A 23,396-nucleotide genomic window follows, 5' to 3' on the forward strand; every position below is an offset into this window, starting at 1 on the left:
GCGGTGTTGAATTACCATACAACACGCGCTCGACATTCTTGAAACGGGCCATCGGGCCTCACACATTACGTTGAGAGATACTCGTACCAAATTTTGGCGACTGAAGGCCTATAGCTACACGTACGCTTTTCGGCGTCCGCGCGTTTACGCATACGCACATGGTGCGGGACAGATCGTTCCCTTTGAAGCACGGCGCGAGCACACATCTATTCTCCGGACAAATATGGCTGCCACAAAAATACGAGACAATATCTACCAAGGCGAAAATATAGCGAGCCAAGGGGGCGCCCCCTGGCGTACGTCTTGTATAATTCAAACCGTCCCACTTCTAGCAAGGCGCGGCTTTGGGAATGGGCACGGGTGGGAGCTTTCGCGCACTCGCAAGCGTACACCCGCCCACAAACGTTCATAGAGCACGGGATCTCCAAAAACGTTCAATTCCCTAACAGCTTGTAGCAGTAGGCAGAAAAACTGTACACGACAATGTCGTTAGCATATTCTAGTCGACGCCCGAAATGCAAATACCAGACTGCGTTGTGAGGTTGCCGTCACAATCAGCTTCTTTTATCTCAGACCTCGTGCCCGGCAATATTTTGTCGCCTGGATACGCGTAGTTTGTCCTTAACACATGCCTCAGCTTCTACCATCATCGTCGGCTAGGAGATGTGTGTGCGCCGAGAGAGAAAATTTTCCTGGAGGGTCCATACAATCGCTATCGCAATAAATAATCACATGTCTTAAGGCAACCCTGTATTTCTAAGCCCATGCCTCCAAATGTCTACTTCAACACAATCCCTTGTACGATTTCTATGATGCAGTTTGTTCATGGAGTTCACGGGTGAAATATTTGAATGAGCAAGACACTTCTTTATTGAATTGGAGCTGTGTTTTGAAGGACATATCGGTCTGGACACACCAGTAACAATAGGTAGCCTGTATCGACAAAACAAAAGCGTTTTGTCGCAACTTTTTGTCTTCCGTTTTGGCTGTTCGCGCCGAAACATTTACATATAATATGGACACGTTGAGAAAGCAAAATTATATGGAAGTGTGATTTATCGAAGATGCGCCGTCGCCAGACCCAATGTTTTGTAATTGCAATGCAGGCAATGAGAACAACGCTAAAAAGTAACAACAAAAAGGCGGCAACATAGGTGAAACAGTCAATGTAATTGCATTCTTATTCGTGTCACTGTTCGCATGGCGTTCTTTGTGAATGTGAGCCCATGCCTCCAAATGTATATTTCAACACGATCCCTCCAACGATCGCTAGGGTGTAGTTTGTTAAAGCTCCAAAAGGTTAACAAATAAGATTTGCTTTTTAGTTCGCACCCGGCTCTTAGTTTAGAACTTCCTACCTTTTGACCTCCACCCCTCCTTCCTGTCCGTCCTGTCATGTGTCTTCCTATAATCGATTTCGTGGGTCCTGGCAATTCTTCTTTCAGCAGCGCATCGTCGCTCAGTGTCCCCACAAATATTCTTTCTCGTCGTTGTCGTCGAGAAGCACACAATCCTGTCAGTTTGGATTTGGCGCAAAGGATGTCTTGGAAACATTCCCCTTCTTTGTCATAATACCACCTGCAGGATAGTGGGTCGAGCCATATTTCATTGCTTTCACCGACAAAATTTTCCGGTAAGGCATTTTTCTCTTGCATGCTTCTGGTAATTATCTGGCACGTATCTCCACAGGTCCTCGATGCTATAATCTATTCACTTCAATCGTGAATATTTGAAGCTCTGTCCTCGTTAGCCGAGATTCCGCTTCATGTACCGGCACGCATGGTATTTAATTTTCGTTTGCCTTTCCTATCTCAGAAATAGATGCAAATGAATGTGTCACGAAAAGACTGTCATAGGTTGTTAATGAACAGAGTTCCTTGCATAATTCCTTCAACAGAAGGAACATGCGTCATGAGGAAGTTGAACAGGATTGTATAAAACGTATCAGTGGGGGCGCTTGGCTGTAGTTTGCTTGCTTTATTAAAATTATAATTTATTAGTATGCTACGATTTATAAAAATAATTGACCTTTTCGTCAGGCGTGTCCACTTGGTATGAATGTATTGAACCAAATGTTCCGCAAACATTTTGCAAGCAATGAAAACAATGCTTAAAGTTAGCCAAAAGAAGATCGGCAACAACAAAGGCAGGACACTCAATGTGATTGTGTTCTTATTCAAGCCACTGTTCGCTCCGCATTTCTTGTCAGGCTGCGAATCTCTACTTTAATTCAATGCGATCCCTCCTATACGATCACAATGGTGCAATTTCTGCGTTCGCCAAAGCATCGCTTCCTTTATTTACTTTTTCATTTCCCGCTTTATTGCGCCTCAGGAACTTCCCGTTTTCCGTCCTTTTTCATCTCCTCTCTACCATCTATCTCTGAATAATCAATTTCGTAGGTTCTAGCAGTTTTTGTTTAAAAATAGCATCGCCGCTGTGTATCTGCACAAATATTCTGTGTTTTCCCTGTCGTTGAGAAGTAAACAACCCTGACATATCGGATTTGGCGCGAAAGGTCTTTTGGAACCTCTCCCATTATTTGACGTAATACCATCTGCAGGATAGCGGGGCGAGCCTTATCTCGGTGCTTTTGACGGCGCAATTTTCCTTTGGGGAAAGCTTGTATTTTCTATCACACATTTCTGCAGTTCCTTGGTGTTAGAATCCGTTCACTTCACTTCTGAATCCCTGAAAGGCGGCTCTTGTTAGCCAAGATCCCCTTTCGTGTACCGGCAAGCAAAATACTTGTGTTTTGTTCGCCTTTCCTTCTTAGTAATAGATGAAAATACGTCACGAAAAGGTCATCATACGTTAATATTGAACAATGTTCGTCGTACAATTGCAGAAAGGATGACTGGAGCATTCGCGTTATAGACAAGTTTCACAGAGTGGTTTAAACTACTTCACAGCGATTGAGTACCATAAACTTGTTGTTGCTGTTGCTAGCTGCCTTGCAAACTGATGGAAAGGTAAACAAATGCTAGGATGGCATCCTTATTTGGCATTTTTTTTTAATGAAGCTTTCTTTGCCCCTTCCTTCGACTTCCCTGCTGCTTCTGCTGTTGCTGCTGTAACACCCAGCTATGTCAATACGTAGTGGAGAAGCAAATCGCTTACATTGGCCATGTCGGGACGTGGTCGAGACGTGGGCATGTCACAAAGACATAAAATGCATGCGCTGTTGGTGTTTAGCGTCATGACATTTGTTTATGAGCTGTCATAGTCATAACTCCGAGGAATAACTTTGTAAAAAATCTAAGACAATGTATACGCCACGTGGAGCAGCGGTACGAGCGCATTGGCACGGTTACGCAGAGAGGCGCCAAGGAGGTAGCTGTGGCAGAAAACGACAGCGAACGTGAGTGCACTGGCACGAGCCATTGCTGCCGATGATAGTTTTTGCTCACAATGATTTGTTGACGGACCCGCAAAATGCGCGGCAACCTCGCCACAAACAGCTTCGCTGCAAAAAACATTTGCTTCTTAGCTCCGCTTGTCTGTTCCTTCCTTCTTAAGCGCGAGTCATTGCGCTAACCTTTATTGCGACAAAAACTATACGGCCACTCCAGGCGCATTTTTCGCCGTCGGCATCGAAGGGTCCGAGGGCGATGATACCGTTGCCACACGTCGTAGGCTGTATGTGGAAGTGAAAGCACGCGAAGGAAGCCGATAATCGTGGCTCAATCTAGCGCGCGTTAAGGAGAAAGCGGAGAGCAAACACGCAGTCTTCCTTGGCGCGAAATGCCGTGGGGGGACGGAAGGGAGGGGGTGGGTGGCGTTGTGCTGCGGCAGCAATTGTGCATTTCGCATTTCGCGAGAGGGCGCAACGGGAACTGACGATCGCGGCTCGATCTCGCGCGCCATATACGGAGGAAAGCGGGGAGGCTGTGCGGGAGGGAGGGGGACAGCTTCGACTCCGCCAACAAGAGCGTAATTTGCACGGCCGCGCGCGCGGTTGCGCGCCGTATATTGCAAAGGATATGCAGACGGCTGATACATTTCTGCGCGCTGTGTTCTCGTTGCTTTTGAGTTCTCGTTGCTTTTTGAGAGCACGCGCTGCTGCTGCCGCGCGTGCTCACACCAGCGTCCGGCGTCCACCGTTTTGCAGCGAGTGTCCTCGCTCACCGAGTGTTATGTGTTCATATATTATTGTTCGACCTGACACCACGCTTGTTAATTAAGTTCGTAACCGAGTGATTCTGAGCTTATAAGGCCCATAAAGCCACTATCCTTACTTCGTATAGCTGTGTGCTAATTTGCTATCGCAATCGATTCTCCGCCTTTCCAAGGAAACTGCGACTTATTTTCTGATCGAGTCATACTTCAACTGAACCAAATGTATTCGCTTCTGCAAATTATCTGATGAGTTGTTTCGAGCACGCCGCCTTCTTCTGTCTCTGTCGTATTTGTGTTTAGGGGCAATTAATAACGATTACATTAGCACAAAATTCAAACTCACGTCATTTTGTGCTTTCTTTTTCTTCTGTCTTACAAAGCCTCTTCTCTGGGCAGCCACTGCGCATATCACGAGGTGTGCGTGTATTCCGTGGCCCACTCGTCCTGTCAGAGCAGCAAGTGCCGCTGCGTTGATGGTCATGAGCCCGACGCTGAATCCAAAAAGTGCACACCAAGTGAGTAGTGAGCATTCACTAAAGTGTTCGTGTATTAAACTGGAAGAGATTTATGCTTGCGTGCCTGTCAGCAGTCATCTCAAATTTCTGTAGAAAAGAAGTTTTACCTCTGAGGTCCTACCGAACTTATTGGAATGAAGAAGTGGTTGTGGACGACCACTAAACCAATTTTAATATTGTACAGTAAATAAAATATTCTAGGTACCTAAGAACTGTTTCTTTGGAGCAGTTATTTTATGTAGGCCCTCAACTCAAATTCTCGCACGTAGAAATCAAATGTCAAACTTACGGTTCTGTTAGCAAAAACACACGCGCGGGCACACGACACAGGCGATAGCAAAGTTCTGTCATCTGCAAGTGTTAGAATACATATGGGGGACAAAAATGATATGCAACGCAATGCTATATACAGAGTACTTAAATTTGTAACTTATGATTAGGACGTTTTCAGAAGTCGGGGAAACAAAGTAATCATTTGATCTGTAATATTTTTCGTGAAACCAGCAAGCACTTATTTTGACAGCGAGGAGGGAAGACGAAACGTTGCTGAACTTCCAATTGAACCATTATTTACCTATCAGGACTGATGAGGCAAAATAACAATAAGATCATTCATGTATCTACATTCGCTATGGTTCAGTTTTTGTGCGAAGATGTTCTTGTTCCCAGCCATTTTAGTGCAAACATTGTGTATGCAGCCCACAGTTTAATAGTTCAGGTATCAATTCTAAGAAGCAAGATACAGTGGTACGAGGAATATTAGAATTATTCCTGCCTTGTCGAATAAGTTGGTGAAAATTACGTCAGCACTCCGGCTGTTACGCTGACGAAGAAGTAAAAGAAATATTCGAGCACTATGATTGTAGGACTGCGAATTCAGATATGTCAAGCAGATTTCCTGTGTGTTCTTGTCATCACTCCAATGTAAATAAACATTTCTTTGGTAGTTCAGCAATTGGCCGTGTTCGTTCTGCCTTGTCACAATAAATGTCCGCTAATTTCCTGCACACTAGGAACCAGTACCTCAACTGAGAACCTGTGTAAAATGTCAATTCTTTTTTCGTTCACTATTACGCAGTAATACACGTTGTCTTCTAGTCCGAATATTGTACAATGTTTACAAACTCTCGTAAACAATTTTTTCTAAACAAAAAATATGCGTCGGGCATTCAACAGAATTGATCTTTCTTTCCTAAATGAAAACAGTTTTATCCAAATAGGTTTACCGATTGCCTAATGAGATCATTTGTGTGCTTCTGACTACTACTAGCTTAACAGCGCTAATTTAGAGATATTACATGTAGTTCGAGCCTTCACTACTCGTTTTCTTGCGAGGGACATACCATGGTTCCTAGCAATAGGCAACTTAACTAGCTTGTTTTTGCACTTTGTGGAGGGAGAAAGCAAAGAGGACTCAGGCTGCTGATACTTCGCTCCATTGTGCCTCACATAAGCAGAAACACCTACCATAGGTATTAAATCAGCAGTGGCACTGCTAAAGTAATAATCACCGCATGCGTCTATGTGCCGCGTTGGCTCAGTTCAATATGCTAATAATTGTCAAGCCGTCGGTTGCATTTTATGGTACGGCGACCAGATTCAGACTGGCGCGGACTGCATAAACTGCCGTCGACCGAGTATTCAATTATCTATAAAAAACATCAAGAAGCCCAAATTTGAACCCCAAGAACAAGACTGCGTCGTCTCTCATATAGCTCTTTGGTTGCCATGTGATGGTGAATCCGCTTAATCAATCAGCGCAATCATCTATATACCTTCACGTGGAATTTCTTCTCTTGCAAAGCGTATGTTGCATGCACGTTTTTGCAACAAACTGTTAAAGCAGACGTCAGGTGCAGCTTGCCCCCAACTCATCGTGCACGCGTCATGCGAAACCTATAGCACAAGAGATAAGACGCGTGAATAAATTAAAAAATGACCAACCCTTCCTCTACAAGAAAATTGGGGCTACCGAAGCTTGTCTGGCGTGCACCTGACCTTCGTCACGGTTAAAGGGAAGCTGAAACACTTTTCGAAAAAAATGAGTTTTCTGCGGCATTCTACAGTTTTGAGTCCCCTGAACACGAATATCTGGTTCAAAAAGGGCGGAAACAAACGCAAGCGGCTGTTTTTCCAAGAAAACGCGCACCAGCGCCTCAGGGCATCGCCCGAACGCCGCTGTTGCCCGTGATTGGTCGGGGCCGCTGTGACGTCGTTGGCGGTAGTCGCCGGTCGGCGCCGCCGCATGTCTCCGTTCCAGAGCGTAGCACCATTCCTTTCTCTCTGGTAGCACGCGGTTCTGCTGTTCTGGCTTCATAGCTGAGTTGCAAGATGGAACGTTCTCGCTGTCTCCGATAGCTTGTATTGTCCCCGTACATGTTTGAACCCACAGCCGATACGGAAAACGATGGCGGCAACAGAGTCAACGACGATATTGAGTGTGCCAACAGCGAGAGCGATGTGTGCACCATCTCGCGCGCTGGAAATCTTAGCTGGCACATATGTTTTTTTTTTTTTTTTATGTAGCTGCACGTTGCAATGACGGGAGAAAAAATGCGCTAATGTGTCACTGGGAACATGCTGCTGGAAGAATGCCGAAGCACTAACTTCTCATTAGATTTACACGGGTGCAATTCCGCGATGTCAAGCACCTCGCCGCTGCTTGTCTAAAGTCCCGTGGTTTTTTCAGCGTTGATACACGATCGCGAACATAAGTGCCGCGTTTCAAAGCGCGCACATGCAGTGCTGTGAGGTACAGTCATGGAAGTTGCTTATCATACACATCCAGAGATGACCAGAGGTATTATATGTGCAATATTCATACTATGATTCGACGACTTTGCGAGTGTGGCTCGATCAAGAATCGGTATGCGTGCTCCATGCTAGTGTTGACATAAAGATATTAGGCAATTTTAGCACCGCCGTGTGGTAAACACGATAACTGAACCAAACGTCGAATGTCACTAGGCAAGCCTACACTCCATTTGATACCTCAGGTGCATCGCTGTGGAAGCTACGCTCGAAGTCCGGTCACCAAAATTTATTACTGCGCGCGTTTCCGTCTATGCTTCGCAGCGTGCCAGCGGCGTTTGCTCGCGCGAGCATGCACGTGAAGCTGCCGCGACGGGCTGCAATTAAAAAATACCGAAAAGAAATTTTTTTTTAAAAGAACGTGTTAGCAGTCGTATAAGCTAGTACACGGATGGTTTCTATGGGTAAATTCTTTTTTTTTTTCATTCCGAACTGAGCTTATATATGGAAAGCTTTCTGAAAAATTGGGTCAAGAAACACCGAACGTTTTCTAAGTGCGAACGCAGCCACTGCAAGAAGTATCTCAAGCCTCCACAGCGTTGCACCTGATGTATGAAACGGAGTATAGCAACGCTAGCAACAACGCGTTTTCGCATTTGTCGTAAGGCTATCCGGCTACGCTAAAACTGTGTTACCAGACGTTAATGGCTGCAAATGTTCGTATTTCTCCAGTGCATCAATGTGGGCCTAATCACGCTTTCATTAAACTAGGTGCACCTGCATGTGCTGCGTATTGATGGAAGATGAAGAGAACTGCTTGTGCTGCCAGGAGGTGCAAGAGATTAGGAAAAAACAGAAGCGCACGCAGTGCGTAACAAGTTCAAGTTCAAGACAATTCAGGACTGTGTGCCTCAGCAGGGCAGTACTGGAAGTGGCACTTGCCCAGAAAGGAGTCGAACCGGCTGGACAAGGCAAGAAGTTTACACACAGGTGTGAAAATGATATGGCCAATAGAAAAAGAGTGATGCAAAAGCAATTTTTTTACAGGCAGTTGAGGTATGCAGCATACCGCCAGTTTGTCTGGCTAGTATGGAAAAAGTTGGGAAAGAAGAACCGTCGAATTCTGCCAAGCTGTGTACTTGAAGTTGTTCGGGCTTCAGTCGCGCCGATGTAATTGGAATACCGATTGCCCGCATCGTTGTCAAGCTCCGATGATAGTCACTGTCGCGGAAATGGTCCGAGCACAGCGCAGTTGATTTCGTCGGTACGAACTTATCTCTCCTCACCGCATGTACCCACTGCGCTGCAAGCTTCTTTTCCTTCGGGAATTTGTGAAACACCACATCGTCTTGCCCGCCTGTGTTCGCGCAGCCGAATGCTGCACAGAACGAGGGCATGTTGGGCGCCCTTGGCTGTAGGCACTCACGCAGCACAGAAGGAAAGAACAGTTTACGAAAATCGCAAAACAAACGTGAGCGGCGGCGGCGGCGGCAGATCTCTCGTAGCGTCGTTCAGTAAAGCGCAGGACGGAAAGAGGCATGCCAGCACATGTCAGCACGCCGGTCCGCAGCTCGGTTGGCTCGGTCTCCGCCCATGACGTCACTCTCGCCGGTTCTCTCCTCTGCCAACGTCCTCACCCGGCGCTCCGGGAAGCGATGGGGGCGTGTCCGCGCGGGTGATTTAGAAAGCGATTTCCGCCCGTTATATTAACAAAACGAAAAAAAAAAATTCGGAACCGTAAATTATTAGGTCTGTTCTTCCCAATCCCAGCAATTCATAGAAATTGAAAACCGTTTCAGCTTCCCTTTAAGTAACCCACAGGTAACGGTGTCGGATTGCTCCGGCCTCCCGCTCCATCAGCTCGGGATCTTCTCGTTGCTGTCAGATTGTCTGGGCTCGAGCGGCTCTAACGGCTGGATCGACGCGCCGACGGCGACACCTTTCACGGGTGATTTTCTCGCAGGCGCTCGTCGAAGGCTGCCAATTCCTCGGGGGAACGCACAACGCGAGGCCGTCCCATTCGTTTTCTGTAAATGAACTGAGCAGAAACGAAGCCGGCGGCAGCTCGCTCGAAACCCTTTACTGCCTTTTATCTCCCCTGAGGAAGCGATACTGCTCTGATAGGTGCAGCGCTAACCGTGAGCGAGCGCATATGCAGCTGGAATCTCTGCTTATGACTCACACTCCAGCGCCGGCGCATCTGTCAACTCATGAAACCGCCCTTTTCCGCAACTGCTCTGCTCTGGGAGAAACTGGGACTTTTTGCGGGACCTCAATGCCACCGTAACTTGTGAGCGAATAAGAGCTTCACTTGAAGATAGAAGTGGGGTTGGAATGGCCGACGCTGACTTGTTTAGGCGAATAGATGTTCAAAATGAGGACATAATCTATTTTCTCTTACTGTGCTGCTTTAGATGTTTCTAAGAAAATGTGTCTATATCTGCAAACTTAAAAGGAACGTAAAACGTATATAAGTATAAGAGAATTTCAAAAGTTGTGGCTGCAGATATAAGGCGAAAAGAAATACAAAGCCATAACTATGGCGCATAGCAACTAGCGAAATGTTAAAACGATAAAAAGTGCAGAGGGACATCATAGCAGCAGTACCTTGGGTAGACACTGGGGGTGCTATTTTACACTTTCCCAATTGTGCAGATTTAATCCTCCTTCTATAAATACCCTCAACTCAAGAATATAAAACGAACTATTTGCCGTGGCGAAACATAGGTATTGGTCAACAACACAGAAAGCACGCTTTCAAATTAGACATGGGATTGCTTGCACTTTCTAAAGAAATACTTTGAATCAATAAACTTTTGTTTCTTTACTCCACGCAACAACCGTTGTCAATGGAACCGATTTCTCGGACCATCAGAACGTTAGCTCTATGAACATTGGGAAATGTCCATGCAGCAGTTGTCAATGGATACGATTTCTTGGAACAACAGAACGTTAGCTCCGTGGACATTGGGAAATGTCGCATGTCTCGGCATTATTGATTTGTTTGACAGCCTCTACCTGCCTAAGGCATAGTGCGACGCTTGGCTTTGTGCCGTTCGAAACGCTTGGAGGTCAGCACGTCCTGCTCTATTAAAACAAATGAACGAACGGCAAAAAAAATTGTTTCTCGTGCCACGATTTGTGTCTCGAGATTGATCTCAGAAAGCAAATAATATATGCTAAGGCACGCGTAGAAAAGTTATGGCCGTCGAAAGTCGGAATCCCTGGGTCACCTTACATTTGTACGATGGAGAGGTTGAGCCTGGCTGGTGTTCACTGAGGAGCTCTTCTGTTTAGGGCATTGTTCTTACTGGATACCATTCAAGTAGCAGAAGACTAACACATACGAAAAAGTGCCTAAGTGAAGTGTTGCAAATTTTGTTCTCTTTATTATTTACCCTTTGGCGCCTATCTCCGTAGAGTTAAAGCGTAGCGCCGTATGCAAGTCTCTGTGTCGCAGTTATATCTTCCTACATTTTGAGCTAGACAGGTTATATCTGTAGGGCGAAGTATGAGCAAGGCTAATGTACAATCCTTGTTCGCGTTTGACGCCGTCTTTAATTAGCGTTTTATCAACGTTTCCTGCTGTTTCCACGAAGCAAGCCAACTGCATGGAGGACATCCGACTCTATATTTTAGTTAGAACACATTCTTTGTCGAAAAATGGGCTGCGTGCACGTTTATTTGGGGTCATTTTTGAACCACTCAAAAGTTAAAGTTGTCTTATTTTCAACTAAATATTAGCGCTTAAAGTTACGCTAAGATATCTCCCTTATAATCTGCCTAAACTAGCGAAACTGCGCTATCTGTCGCAGACTATCTTAGTAAATGTGTTGAAGGGGAACAGCAGTGATACGTGGATGCACGTTACTATTGCGAGAGCAATTATATGGACACTCCAGGCGCATTCGTGCCGTCGTGGTCACCGTTGCCATCGGCAGGGCCGTGATGTTCTGTATAAATACCAAGGGCGATAACACCGTCCCAGCGCGCCGTGTGCTGTATGTATATGCGAGTGAAAGCGTGCGATGGTGAGCCGTCGATGGCGGTTCAATCAAGGACAGCCCACTAATTTGGCCTAAGCTAAGGCCAATTTCCAATGTTAACGGAAGTCACTTGGTGTATACTGTGTAGGTCGTGGCTGCAGCACACGCGCGCCATAGCTTGGAATGCATCATTTTAATAAATAAGTACATTTCTTAGGCATTGAAATTGCTTTTTTAAATAAGTATCATATAACCACGCTCCTACTTTCGCAGAAGTACAATGTTAAACAAGCCCTTTAAATATTTTATGCACATGATGCGCTATGACGGTCGCTTACCCTGGTGGTCAGCTTGTCGTGCTAGAAATTTTAACAAATTTCTACCAAGCTTCCTGACTTCAATTGAATTGAACGTCTCAAACGGCCTGGACGAAGCTTAGTTAGCGAAAACACGCTACAAAAGGCTGTGCAGAGAGCAGCTACCTATACACCGTTTACTAGCCCTTAAGCAAAGGGTCATAGAATGTATATTGTGTTGCTGTTGAGCCTTCTCCTGAATTCTATAAGATATTTGTTGAGGTAGATGACGCGACGGCGACGGCAAAAGTGCGCCTCGCGTTCGTGTCATAAAATTCATAAAATTCATAAAATTCGTGTCATTGACTTCACTGTTTCTTGTAGCACACCCTTCCAAGTGCCGCTTTCATTTGTCGTGATTCATAAGGACGTCCGAGTGATCCCATGAGAATAAACAGGGCAAGGCTATATACCAACAACAAGGCTATCGTTCGGTACCTACCACTGAAGTACAACACCTAAGAAGTATTCACCCTTTTTATTGTTTTTTTAATACTTGCCAATACCTACACATTTAGCGATACCATATATAAAGCGCATGTACAATAACTGGATCTGGTGGAAGGCTACGATTCAGCGCCCGTCAAAATTGCTCACGCTTTCCAAGCGCAGTAGTCGTATACAGAAGTTCTTATAAATAAATTGCCAGCCTATTTCAACACGCATGCGTTTATGAATTCTTCCGGAGTGTTAAGTTATTATTCATCTTATCTTCAATTCAACCTTTGTTGAATAGAACTGTAAAAGGCGAATATATCTTTCTGGCTTTCAGTGAGTAGCTCTTTCTATCTCCCATGTTCTATAGTAGGAGCCTCGCTGAATGCCCCATTTATGAAATGGAACTGCGTTAAACTCATTGGCGCAAGCACTACTGCTCGGCCATGATTTAACTAATTTGTTTATAACTAAAAGGTAATAGAAGCTTATTAATAGAAGCTAAAAGGCATTACAAACTGGTTTGGTGACCACTCTGCCTACACAGCGTGCCTGTATTGCCGTTTTGATGGAGCCCCCAAAACTTCCGTCATATTTGCTGGCAAATTGCACGCCATTTTTCAGGCGCTTTACTATATAATGCATGTTCATCACGGTGAGGATCCTGCGAGGTTATTCAAGTGTACTACACCGCAGTCACGAGGGATACAAGTGTTCTTTATATAAATGCAACGCCTTAAAACGTTCCCTTGTCAATTCAGTTAAAAACTTTCACTTTTATAAATACGGAATCCCTTTCTTTCATTTTCTTTATTGCAGAGCGTGCTCCAGCCGTCCTGGACGGTACCGAACTCACAACGATGGTGAGCGTGATCGTGGCGCTACTGCTCTTCATGGCACTCTTTTGCCTCGTCCTTAGGCTCTTCAGCAAGTGAGTGCTTTTTTTTTACAGCGTGTTTATTACGATAGTAATTATTCGGACACCCGAGGCGCATTCCCACCGTTGGAGCCGTCGCTACCATCGTCCTGGTGCCCCGCTACTGACGGCGCGTCCTCTGCTCACGCATCTACGGTTAGACGGCCTCCAGAGACAAGGAGTTCATTTGGTTGCAAAAACGACGAGCCTAAGTGGACGCATGGCCACAGATCTGTCGAACTGGATCGGGACGTATTCTGCGACGATCACTTTCGCCGACAGTGCCGCCTCGGCGATAGTATCGCCGTCAAGCGCGCGCTGATAGGCTGGTCGAATAAAATCGGATGACGTAGTGCTCAACTAGCCAATCAGTGCGCGCCCGATCGCCAAGGTGTGGCCAAGGCGGTAGTATCGCCGAAGTTGACCGTCGCAGTGTTCGTCCATTGGAGAGCTTTCTGCTTTTCACTGTTCGCATGAGCCTTGTGCACACAGGATGCCAAACAAAGGAGGTTTGAAAAAAATACAGAAACTCCACTGGTGTTGTCTAAGTATGCGTAAGTATACCCCCAAACTTCAGTTGGCCCGCCCACCAACTTAAGGTTGCTCACCCCGAAACTTCAGTTGATCCCCTCCCAAATTTCAGTTAGCCCCCCCCTAATACCAGGTTCCCCATGTATTTCCTATGGAGTCCAATGTATCCCTATGGTACATTGGACTGTGTGGGTATTCTCAGTGATCATATTTGTTTAATTGTTCCTCATCGCTTATCAAGTAACCGATCATCTACATTTACGCTATTATATCGCCTAAGTGTCTTTGCAAGTTGCGCATTTTTGCGCAGATACAAAGCACTAAACCTTTCGCGTGATGAGGCTGAGCTGCCTTGCACTTGGGCTGCACGGAAAGTGCAATGAACGTGATGATAGAATACTCCAATACTTCACTGCTCGCTTATTAAATGCCGACAATCTTCCATCGGTCTCATCTCGTGCGCGATCGAGTTGCGACGCCTGCAACACACACCGGCGATGCTGTTCATCGTGCCAGCGTTGTGCCATCGTGCCATTGTGCCCAACATCAGAGGTTGCATTGCCATGGTGCGTCATTTGCACTAACATGTCTCAGCCGCGCATAGTTAGAAAAGCGTCTCATCGTGTTGAATGTATGGCCGCCTCGGGCGAACTGGCAAATTTCAGAACAAAGCTGGTAAAAGCAAGTTCCGCTGCAGTTTACGCGTCGCAGTCAAGGTGGGTGGGGACGGCGTGGTCGATATTAAATCTAAATGTAGCGCAGGCTGTGCTGGAGGTTGGAATTTGCCTTTTCACGTAGCGATCTATTATGATAATACAAATGTGACACTGCGAGTGTATCACATTAGAGTAGATGCAACTTATAAAACCGGTTTTTAGCCAGTAATCACTTCCTTTTGTTTTTCACTTCGCATTTCACCTGCTCCACGTTGGAGGCCAACTAGGAATTTTTACGGATGTGACGGCAAAAGCTCGCTGAGGAAACGATTTCTGTTTCTTGCTGTTCCTAGTTTCCTGGATTTCTGATGCCCATATCTATAGTTTCTCGCCCTAGGAAAAAAGAAAGACGTCAATGGGTTGCAGTCATATAGTTTCACACAATAATTGCAATTTGCGGCGCTACTGTAGTTCAACCACCATGAGAATGATAGATAGTACATGGATTTGTCTTTTCTTCGTGCTTCTTGCTCCGTTAAATACGCTTGAACTGTCTTCTTTGGCCTACATTTTGAGGCTATCAATACAATCAAATGCAGATGGCAATAAGACTATACAAACACGCAGAATGGCTGGTAATTGCAGGAGGTTGCGTTTGTTCATGCGTCCGTAGAATAATGGTTTCAGTATCCGGATTTTGTGCTATTGGTCCTGTGTTCGGATCCTACCGCCCGAAATTTTTATTATTGATTTTTATAGTTATTTATAGCACACTATTATATTGAAGGTAATCTGTGTGAAAATTCACGAAGCCGTTTAAGTCCAGCATGACGAAGTTTAGGCAAATCAATGCACTAAAGGTTATTCCCATGCCGGATGAATTCCCCTGCTTACAGGTACGGTAGACACAAGCGCCACATTTTCCCCTTGTAATTGTGTAAAATACTATGGTTGCAGAATTCTGACCGCCTGTTCGTGTGCTGATCTCAACTGATCAGGAGCAAACGAAAACATTCCCGTGTTGAGGGTGTTTGCTTGGCCACGTACAATTTCGAAGAAAGTAGCTGTGTTGTGTGAAACGCACACCACAAACTCAAGTGCACCGCCGGCTTGATGCGCGGGTCGTAGCCGCCTCGACACCGACAACCTGTCCGTGTAAGACGTGTTCACCAGCTAGGTGTTGTAGCACAAGTGTGCAGTTAGGAGCAGTACGTAAAAGAACGTACATTTCAATAATTCCATGGCATACGGGGGTCGGTATTCTAGGTTTCCTGCAACGTGTATAATCACTTTATTCAGACTTCGTGTGTAGCATTATTACGGTTAACTATAGCAGCGTAGCAGCGGACGCGTCAGCGTCTATGGGGGACATCGATCCTGGTACTTCGCGATGACATCATTCAACTTCGGGAGTACAATCACCCTCGTAAAGTTACGCCTGTGGCAACACACAAGCCAACTTATTTCCACTGTGAAAAAACAGTGTTCTGCCTGTGCTAGGAATGTTGCTCTCCGTAAACTCTAAAGCGTTCCCTGCGCTCCGGGTGATATCTAGTCAAAGTTGTCGCATCTCTGAAAGTGAACCGAGAACATCGACGCTGTATGCCATGGAATTCATGAAAGGGCATCTTTCCTTTACGTAGGATTTCTGATTCCCAGTTCCTGGACTGTCCGTAGTTTTATTTTCAGAATACATATGCTTGCTTCAATAAGAGAGAGAGAGAGAGAGAATGAAGAGGAAAGGCAGGGAGGTTAACCAGATATGAGTCTCCGGTTTGCTACCCTACACTGGGGATGGGGGATAGGGGTTGGAAAGATGATAGAGAGAAAAACAAAAAAAAATTAAAAAATATGGAAATAAAAAAAAATAAAAAAAAGGGAACGCGCACACATGGAGACACACACACAAAAGGCGTTCCAGTTAAAGTCGTTCACACAGGCCGGTAGATCGCAAGAAGCGCAAAAGCGCTTGCACGGCCTTCTTCTGTGAAGGTAGGTCCTTTCGATGTTGTAGAATTCTTTTTTCGGATAGCGGTTGGTCGTCCAGTTGGTCAAGTTCGTGGCTAAGGCATGCCCTCTGTGGACTGTACTGCGGGCAGGCGCACAAAATATGGCCAATTGATTCTTCATGGCCGCAGTGGTCACAGGTTGGTGTGTCGGTCATCCCTATGCGGAAGGCATAGGCTTTAGTAAAGGCAACGCCCAACCAAAGTCGATATAACAGTGTGGCGTCTCTACGGCGAAGCTGTGATGGCGCTCGAAGACTTAATGTTGGATCAAGTGAGTACAGTCGCGTATTTCTTAAATGTGGCTCATTCCATTGCGACGCGGTGCACTGCCGAGCAAGTAGGCGGAGCTTCCGTGCCGCGTCAGTTCTAGAAACAGGAATTGGCACGTGACGCTCCTCAGTATGGGCTGAGCGGGCAGCGTGATCCGCCCGTTCATTGCCGATAATCCCGCAGTGACTTGGAAGCCACTGGAAGGTTATTTCATGGCCTGCATTACTTATATGGTGTAACGTCTCGGCAATAAAAGCACTTCCTAACGCTCCTTCTCAATATCAATACATAGTATAGCTTGCCACACAACATTATTCCAGTGAATTTAGCGCACTTGAACACGTAGTTCAGTATAGCGCGGCATAGCGTAAATTAAGAAGTCACTTCAAAATAAAGCATTTCGGACAAGAGTTCAGCTGTTTGTTTCTTCAATGTGCTATTCATAAATTATATCAACATATATCTTCGCTTTTGAAAAAAACGATATGCTTATCCGATTTACATTGCCAATATTTCCCAGATACACCGAGTGGGCTCACATGAAAACGATTACGAAGAAAACGCTCATGTGCACCGCTAAAACTGTAATTGAGAACTTCGGCAAAACGTCAGCGCTACTTGGCGTAGTAACGTAAATGCAGAAGTTGCGCACGTGCACATAGATTTTGCTGCGCTGCCACAGAGAGTTGTCGTCGCGTATAGGCGCTGACTAACATCGGCGGCTTTCTCGTCAATCTCATCTCATGCATCATCTTGGTGCGGCCGCCTTACGCCACCTGGTAGTTGCAGAAGCGCTGCTCCTTCCACCGCAGTTGCCTTGCGTGTTGCCTCGTGCCAACATGTGGAAGACAAGGAGAGAGAGAGATTTTCTGTCAGAGAAAAGGCAAGCCTGGCTCACCGCACAGTATAACTGTCTGGCGCACGCCTGACTCCTGAGCGTCGGTAAGGCGGGTGCAGATGGAGAAGGGACCGACAGATAACAGCACCAGCGTATTGTTAGAACATCACGCGAGAAATTCGAGCGTTGTCATTGGTATTGTTCTCGCTGTTTCGAAACTTTAATTTTGTTTCCTTTAGGAGAGTCCTAATGAAATATTGTGGATTACTTACGCGTCGTGTCCATGGGTGTCTGCCCCGTGTGTGGGATGACTCTGTGGGCTGTGTTTCTCACAAAACACGGTGAGTAGCGTGCACGGCTGTAAGAGAACCCGACATACCCAGTTGTTTCTGCATATCAGCCTATTTCTGTTTCTCTCTTTATTTATAGAGATCAAATAGCATGACTAAGTCGAGAGAGGTGGCTATAGTGTTCAACTTAAATTTCAAGGTTATACTAGAGTTTGGGGGTGTGCGAAAATTACACACACCGAAGAATCGAATAGTCTGCCGCTCGATTCGTATTCGATTCCACAATTAAGTGTACTCAATATTGCTGAACAGTCGCTTCTTCTTTTTTTTCTTTGTGATATTAGTGATATAACACCTAATGATATAACACCTAAGACAATGGAGAGACCGATGCAAGTCAGGATCATACTGAATGATGCGGCTGCAGGAGAGTCGCGGTTGTTGCAAATCAGTCTCTACGTGGTGTCCAAATCAGCGCCCAAGTGACGGCTCTCTATGGGCCGGTCTCGAAGACCTTGCTTTTGCTAACTGCAGGAGCAGGATGCAATTGTGGAGCGCGAAACTCGTTCTCGACGCCATGCATAGCAGACAACCACTTGAGCGGAATGCACGGCGCATATACCTATTGTTAAATAATTTCCAGTCATTCAATATAAGTGCCTGCATTTTCTCTAACCTATAGTATAAGAATTATTTGTTTAGATTTAGGTAAAGCAATTGATATCGCTATTGTCCTGACGTTTGCATGCCCTTTAAGTATATCGGTGCCATAAAGTACCACACTTCGCTTTCTTCAGTGAATTCCACACTACGTGCATCTGCAGACGTGCTGTTCTTTACTTTTGTTGTTGTCATTGTCATGGTGCCGCAAATAGCTAATAGTGTGCCATTTTCATTACAAGCTCCTACGCTGAGCTCCTGTCTTCTCCCGAATATCATCACATATGCATTTATAAAAATGTAAACACGCATATTTTTTTTACCAAATTCCCTCGCCAGTACGTATTTAAAGATAGAAAACAAACGTATTCTGCATACATTACAATATTTGAAGGTTATTTTTATAGAATACTTTAATTCGATTCGAATAGAGATCATCTGTGTAATTTATTTGCAGGAAAGGCAGAGAGGTCGGGCTGGAGTGGGGCGCTCTAGCCTGCTATTGTGCACTGAGGAAGAATGAAGGGGCTTGAGAGCGTAGGGACAAATGTCGATTAGAACAAGAATTAGGACAAGGACAAAGATTAGGACAAGATTAGGACAAGCAGACGCGCGCGTACACTTTGCAGCGGTCCTGTGCTATAGCCACTCGCCAAGTCCCGTGGCATGCTGATGCTTAAACGACGCATACGTAATCTGCCATGCGGGTGTAGTGTCAAGCCACGGGCCGAAAACGGCGTCCGTACCGACAGTGGTTCGTTGCCATCGCTGGGTAGAAAACTGTTCAGCGGTCGTCTCTGCCGCTAATATGCTGGGCAGTCACATAATATCTGTTCCAGCGTTTCAGTGGTTTACGCGTGATCGGCGATGAGGAGTATACGTAGGTAGCTGCGGCTGAATGCCAACGTCCAGACGAATCCTGCGTATAGTAAAGTTGCCTGGCTCCGCGTAACCTTCGAGAGTCTAGAGAATGTTCCATCTTGATCGATTACGTTCTGGTGGCTGTAGATGTTGCGATTCCGCTAAATATACTAAATGGTGACATAATCTCGTTGAATATGTGTGTGCAAATGGGGTCGCCGACGCGACCTCGCTTTCGTGTATGTTCGCCACGCCACAGATCCCGTTTCGGTCCCTCCAGCGGTGATCGTATGGCCGACGCTGGATCGCCACCTCCGAACGCCGCCGTGCTCAGCTCCGTGGATGGGTCCTTGTCCGGCAACGGGGCCGCAGCGGGACCCACGGAAGGTCCTGCATCCCGGCGGATGTCCCGGAACTCTGTTGACATTGCCGGGCCACGACGACCCAGCAACAGTCTTCATGCATCAGCAGAAACGAGGGTATCGACGATCGTCCTTTCTCCTGGTCTGCACGCGGCGAAGTATTACCGGATTGATTCCCGGCGCAACGTTACACGAGAACACGCAGAGAAAACGAGAGCACCACTTTGTCAATGTGCATCCCTGTCTGCCTGTGTACTGTCATGCTGGCCGAGAAAGCTGAGGTGGACCAACTAAACTACCAAAATAGCATGTTAAATGTTACTTTAACAGCAGTCGCGAGTGGCAGAGCACAGTGTTGCGCAAATGTGATCGTGCCGACGATGCAACAACAATAATAGCTGGCTGCGAACCTCAGTAATACTGCCAGCTAGAAGTTACAGCTCACCGGCAGTTTGAAAGACGACCTAACAAACCTAAAGAAACGTAATATGCTAGAAGGAAAGCAAAGCAGAGGTAAACTGTCAGACTACCTGCTTGCTGTCCGCCAAAAATACTGTACTTTATGTGAAGGAAAAGAATGCAGCTGAAAGTATGCCGTCTATCAGCGCTATGTAGATGTTTACTTCATCGCTCGTGTGGGCGATTTTTCTCCGCTGATTGCACTTTAGCTGTAAGTAGGACACCTTTAAGCCATGCTGTTTTTCTCCGCCGGTACCTCAAAAACATGCCTCAAGTGTCTATCAGCAGTCACGTTTTCAGTGATGGCCTCGTATTGTCTCGTTGCGCAAACGCGATATGATAAAGTTGTACTGGCTAATCCTATGGATTAAGGGGCACCTTGAAACAAGATGGGTTGATTTTCGTTTCGGCGTAGAAGCCCAACACAAATGCATTCTTCCGGTATTCTCAGACTATACATGGACGAGGTCGACTACGCGGTAGTATATACGTAGCTTAATCGTTTACATATAAACAAGGCTGGACTCGCAAGGCGTAGGAGTGGGACTTGACCAGACATAAGCAGCCTAACGTGAGGAAGCAGTACATACATGTGGAATGTGGAACTCTGTTATTCATTTGTTTTTCTGTATATTTCCGCTTATGCATTATCAAATCATAAAATGTAAAATACGATTTTTCTTGCTTCATTCACAAGTTGAGTACACAAGCCGTTAAGAAAGCCTTCCACAAATCTAACTACTGAATCCTCCAGGGATGTTTTTGCTCCACACCTTCAATTTTACTGGTGCATGGCTTCTTCTACGTACAAAGGTGACCCTGTTGCTAAAACTTTGAACAAAGAGAGAAAGAGACATAGAGGAGAAGTAGAGGGAGAGAGGTAAACAAAACACTCGACCAGTTTTGCGGTCTTAATCAGAGTAACGAGATTAAGGGATGAAATGAAATAATGAAAAAAAAAATGCCAGGAAAAAAGAAAGAATGTAGGGCATTGAGAGTGGCGAATGAAATGTTGGTGCACGCATATACTACAGTCGATCTAAGATGCTAAGTCGATGAGGATAGCAATAGGGGCTTGTTGGTACGGCATATCTTATTTTGTTATAGCGCAAGCTAGACGAGGACAACAGAAGGCACATCTGTGCCTTCTGCGCTGTATGTGTCAGATGTGCCTTCTGTTGTCCTTGTCTAGCTTGCGCTATAACAAAATAAGAAAAGCTAAGATACTAAGTCTGTGGGCTTCCAGAACAGTAGCAATGCCAGCTTCGCTTTCTGAGCTTGTGACGTATGTTTCTACGGTCAAAGTAACTTTGCCGACAAGGATGGTGATGAATCCAGGTGATCCAGCGTGGTTCACTGTAGGAGACAAACATAGTTGCGGCATGCATAACGGCGGGTATTGCTTCAAAAAGGCGCAACATAATTTCGCATATAAACTTCAATCTTATGGAAAGAACCATTGTTCAAGTCAGGAAACGTTTCTTGGTCAAGTCAGGACACTCTCTATATAACTGATAAGCGCACTGAGAAGCCTATAAATAGGTAATTGGCGGTCTTTGTCAAAGTCATTATTCGCATAAAAATTTTTCGCATGATATGACAAAAGAAAAAGAATATAAATTGGCATAGAAGCTATGGTGAAGCACACGATAAATAGCGGCCAAATCCGTTAAGCCGCAATTTTAGTTACGTACTTACATGAGACAGCGAACTCCCACCAACCGCCTCAGAACCCCATTTTAATAGTGAATGCGCACATCGTGGTAGCATATCTGCCAACACTTGCCAACAAACCTATCTAAAACAACAGAAACGCGAGCTAGTTGATAAGGACTCATGTTAGAAAAACGTAGGCGTGCATACACAGACAGATGTAAAGAAAACCGCACAAAGCAAACGCCAACGGCCTGTTGCGTTGTCCATTTCCCTTTACATCTGTCTGTGTATGCACGCCTTTGTTTTTGTAACATGAAATGTATCTACACGGAAACAGGACTCTTATCGTAATTAAAGCAAGCACCTCCGTGTGCGTTTTTCCCGTCTTTTGGAAGTGATTCACCTCGTGAGCTTCAATTCTTTTTTTTTTTCTACTTGTGATTGTGTACTCTTACCTTAACTTTCGTGATTTAGAATAGTACTCGTGTAAAATTTATGTGTGATATCTGTTCCTTGATTGATTACTAGCGCATTCAAGATATTTACGCCCAAGTTTTGGTAACAGGGAATCAAAGTAACGAATGGACGGGTGATCGGACCTCCTTAGTAAGTCATTTGTTTAGTTCTTTTTTGCTTTTTACTCACAGAGAACCGGCACAGACTCAAAGAATTAATCAAGAAGCACCTCTATGCGCCACAGTGATGGTGTAAAATTTCATTCAAAATGGCTGTGCAACTGCCAGTCGCGTAAACCTTGCACTGCGAGAACTGCGACACCGCTCCTTAGTTCAGCCAGGCTCATGTTGTGGCCACGCATTAAAGCAAGACGACGCGGGAAATTATCGAGTCGTGCATGGCACGTATAGCCCGAGAAACATACGTCTACCCGTTCCCTTAAATTTGGTTGCATAAGAAACAATTTTTATTTTTGATCGATTAGCTTCTCGCTTTGTTAACCACGTGTTGCATATTTTTCTGTTTGTCGCCGATAAACAATGAGTTGAGAGTCGGTGCTTGCGTTCTCTTGCCTTTCCGTGTCTGTAATTCTTCTGTGGCACTACTTCCAAAGCGAAAAGAATAAATATATGTGGCTCTTCAGAAACTGTTCAAGAAATATTGATGGGCTTAAAGTTTCGGAAGGAAACATCACAGCTACTCTACGAAATGTTGAGACCTGTAACATAAATCAAAGAAATGCAATAGCAACTATTTCATGAGGTACCCTACAGCAAGAAGCGTTTCCATTTTCAATCTTTCTTGCTGCATACAAATACGCCATGCAATCATTACATTGACCTGTAGGAAAATGGAAAGTTTTCAGACTAACAAATCACAGAAAATTCAAATTACCATCCAGATTTTATTAAAGTATGTTCTTTATTCTTATGAGACGTATTTGGCAGCCGTGAATTGCAAGAAAAGTTCCCTTGACAACCAGAACAAATTAGACGTCCTTTTGTTTGTTCATTCATTTTTATTACTAGTTCTGTTTTTTTTTTGCAGGTCGCTTCACCAGGTTGTTTCTAAGTTAGGAGCTGCTCAATAAAACAAGCAATCCTTTTATAACGTGGCGATATTCTGTGCTGAAAACATAGTTCAGCGCCTATCCTAATTTGTTGTTTATATTTTTTTTCAGAATTCGGAGATCAAATATTGAAGCGGCGATCTCAGTGATGCACAGGTAACAATAGCATGGGGCGATTTACAAGTGGTGCCCCTTGCCATG

General features: G+C 45.2%; 1 protein-coding gene across 1 annotated transcript in view; it reads left to right on the top strand.

Annotated features, from left to right (window-relative positions):
- The window catches only part of LOC126532002 (uncharacterized), a 73,015-nt gene that overhangs the window by 48,986 nt on the left and 633 nt on the right, over positions 1–23,396 (top strand). Inside the window, exons 4-7 of the mRNA XM_055070833.2 lie at positions 4,500–4,634; positions 12,982–13,093; positions 19,453–19,672; positions 23,307–23,351. Coding sequence (XP_054926808.2) covers positions 4,500–4,634; positions 12,982–13,093; positions 19,453–19,672; positions 23,307–23,327 — 488 coding nt within the window. The 3' untranslated portion in view covers positions 23,328–23,351. The remainder of the gene's footprint in view (positions 1–4,499; positions 4,635–12,981; positions 13,094–19,452; positions 19,673–23,306; positions 23,352–23,396) is intronic.

The sequence above is a fragment of the Dermacentor andersoni genome, chromosome 5 (assembly GCF_023375885.2).
Source record: "Dermacentor andersoni chromosome 5, qqDerAnde1_hic_scaffold, whole genome shotgun sequence".
Lineage (NCBI taxonomy): Eukaryota > Metazoa > Arthropoda > Arachnida > Ixodida > Ixodidae > Dermacentor > Dermacentor andersoni.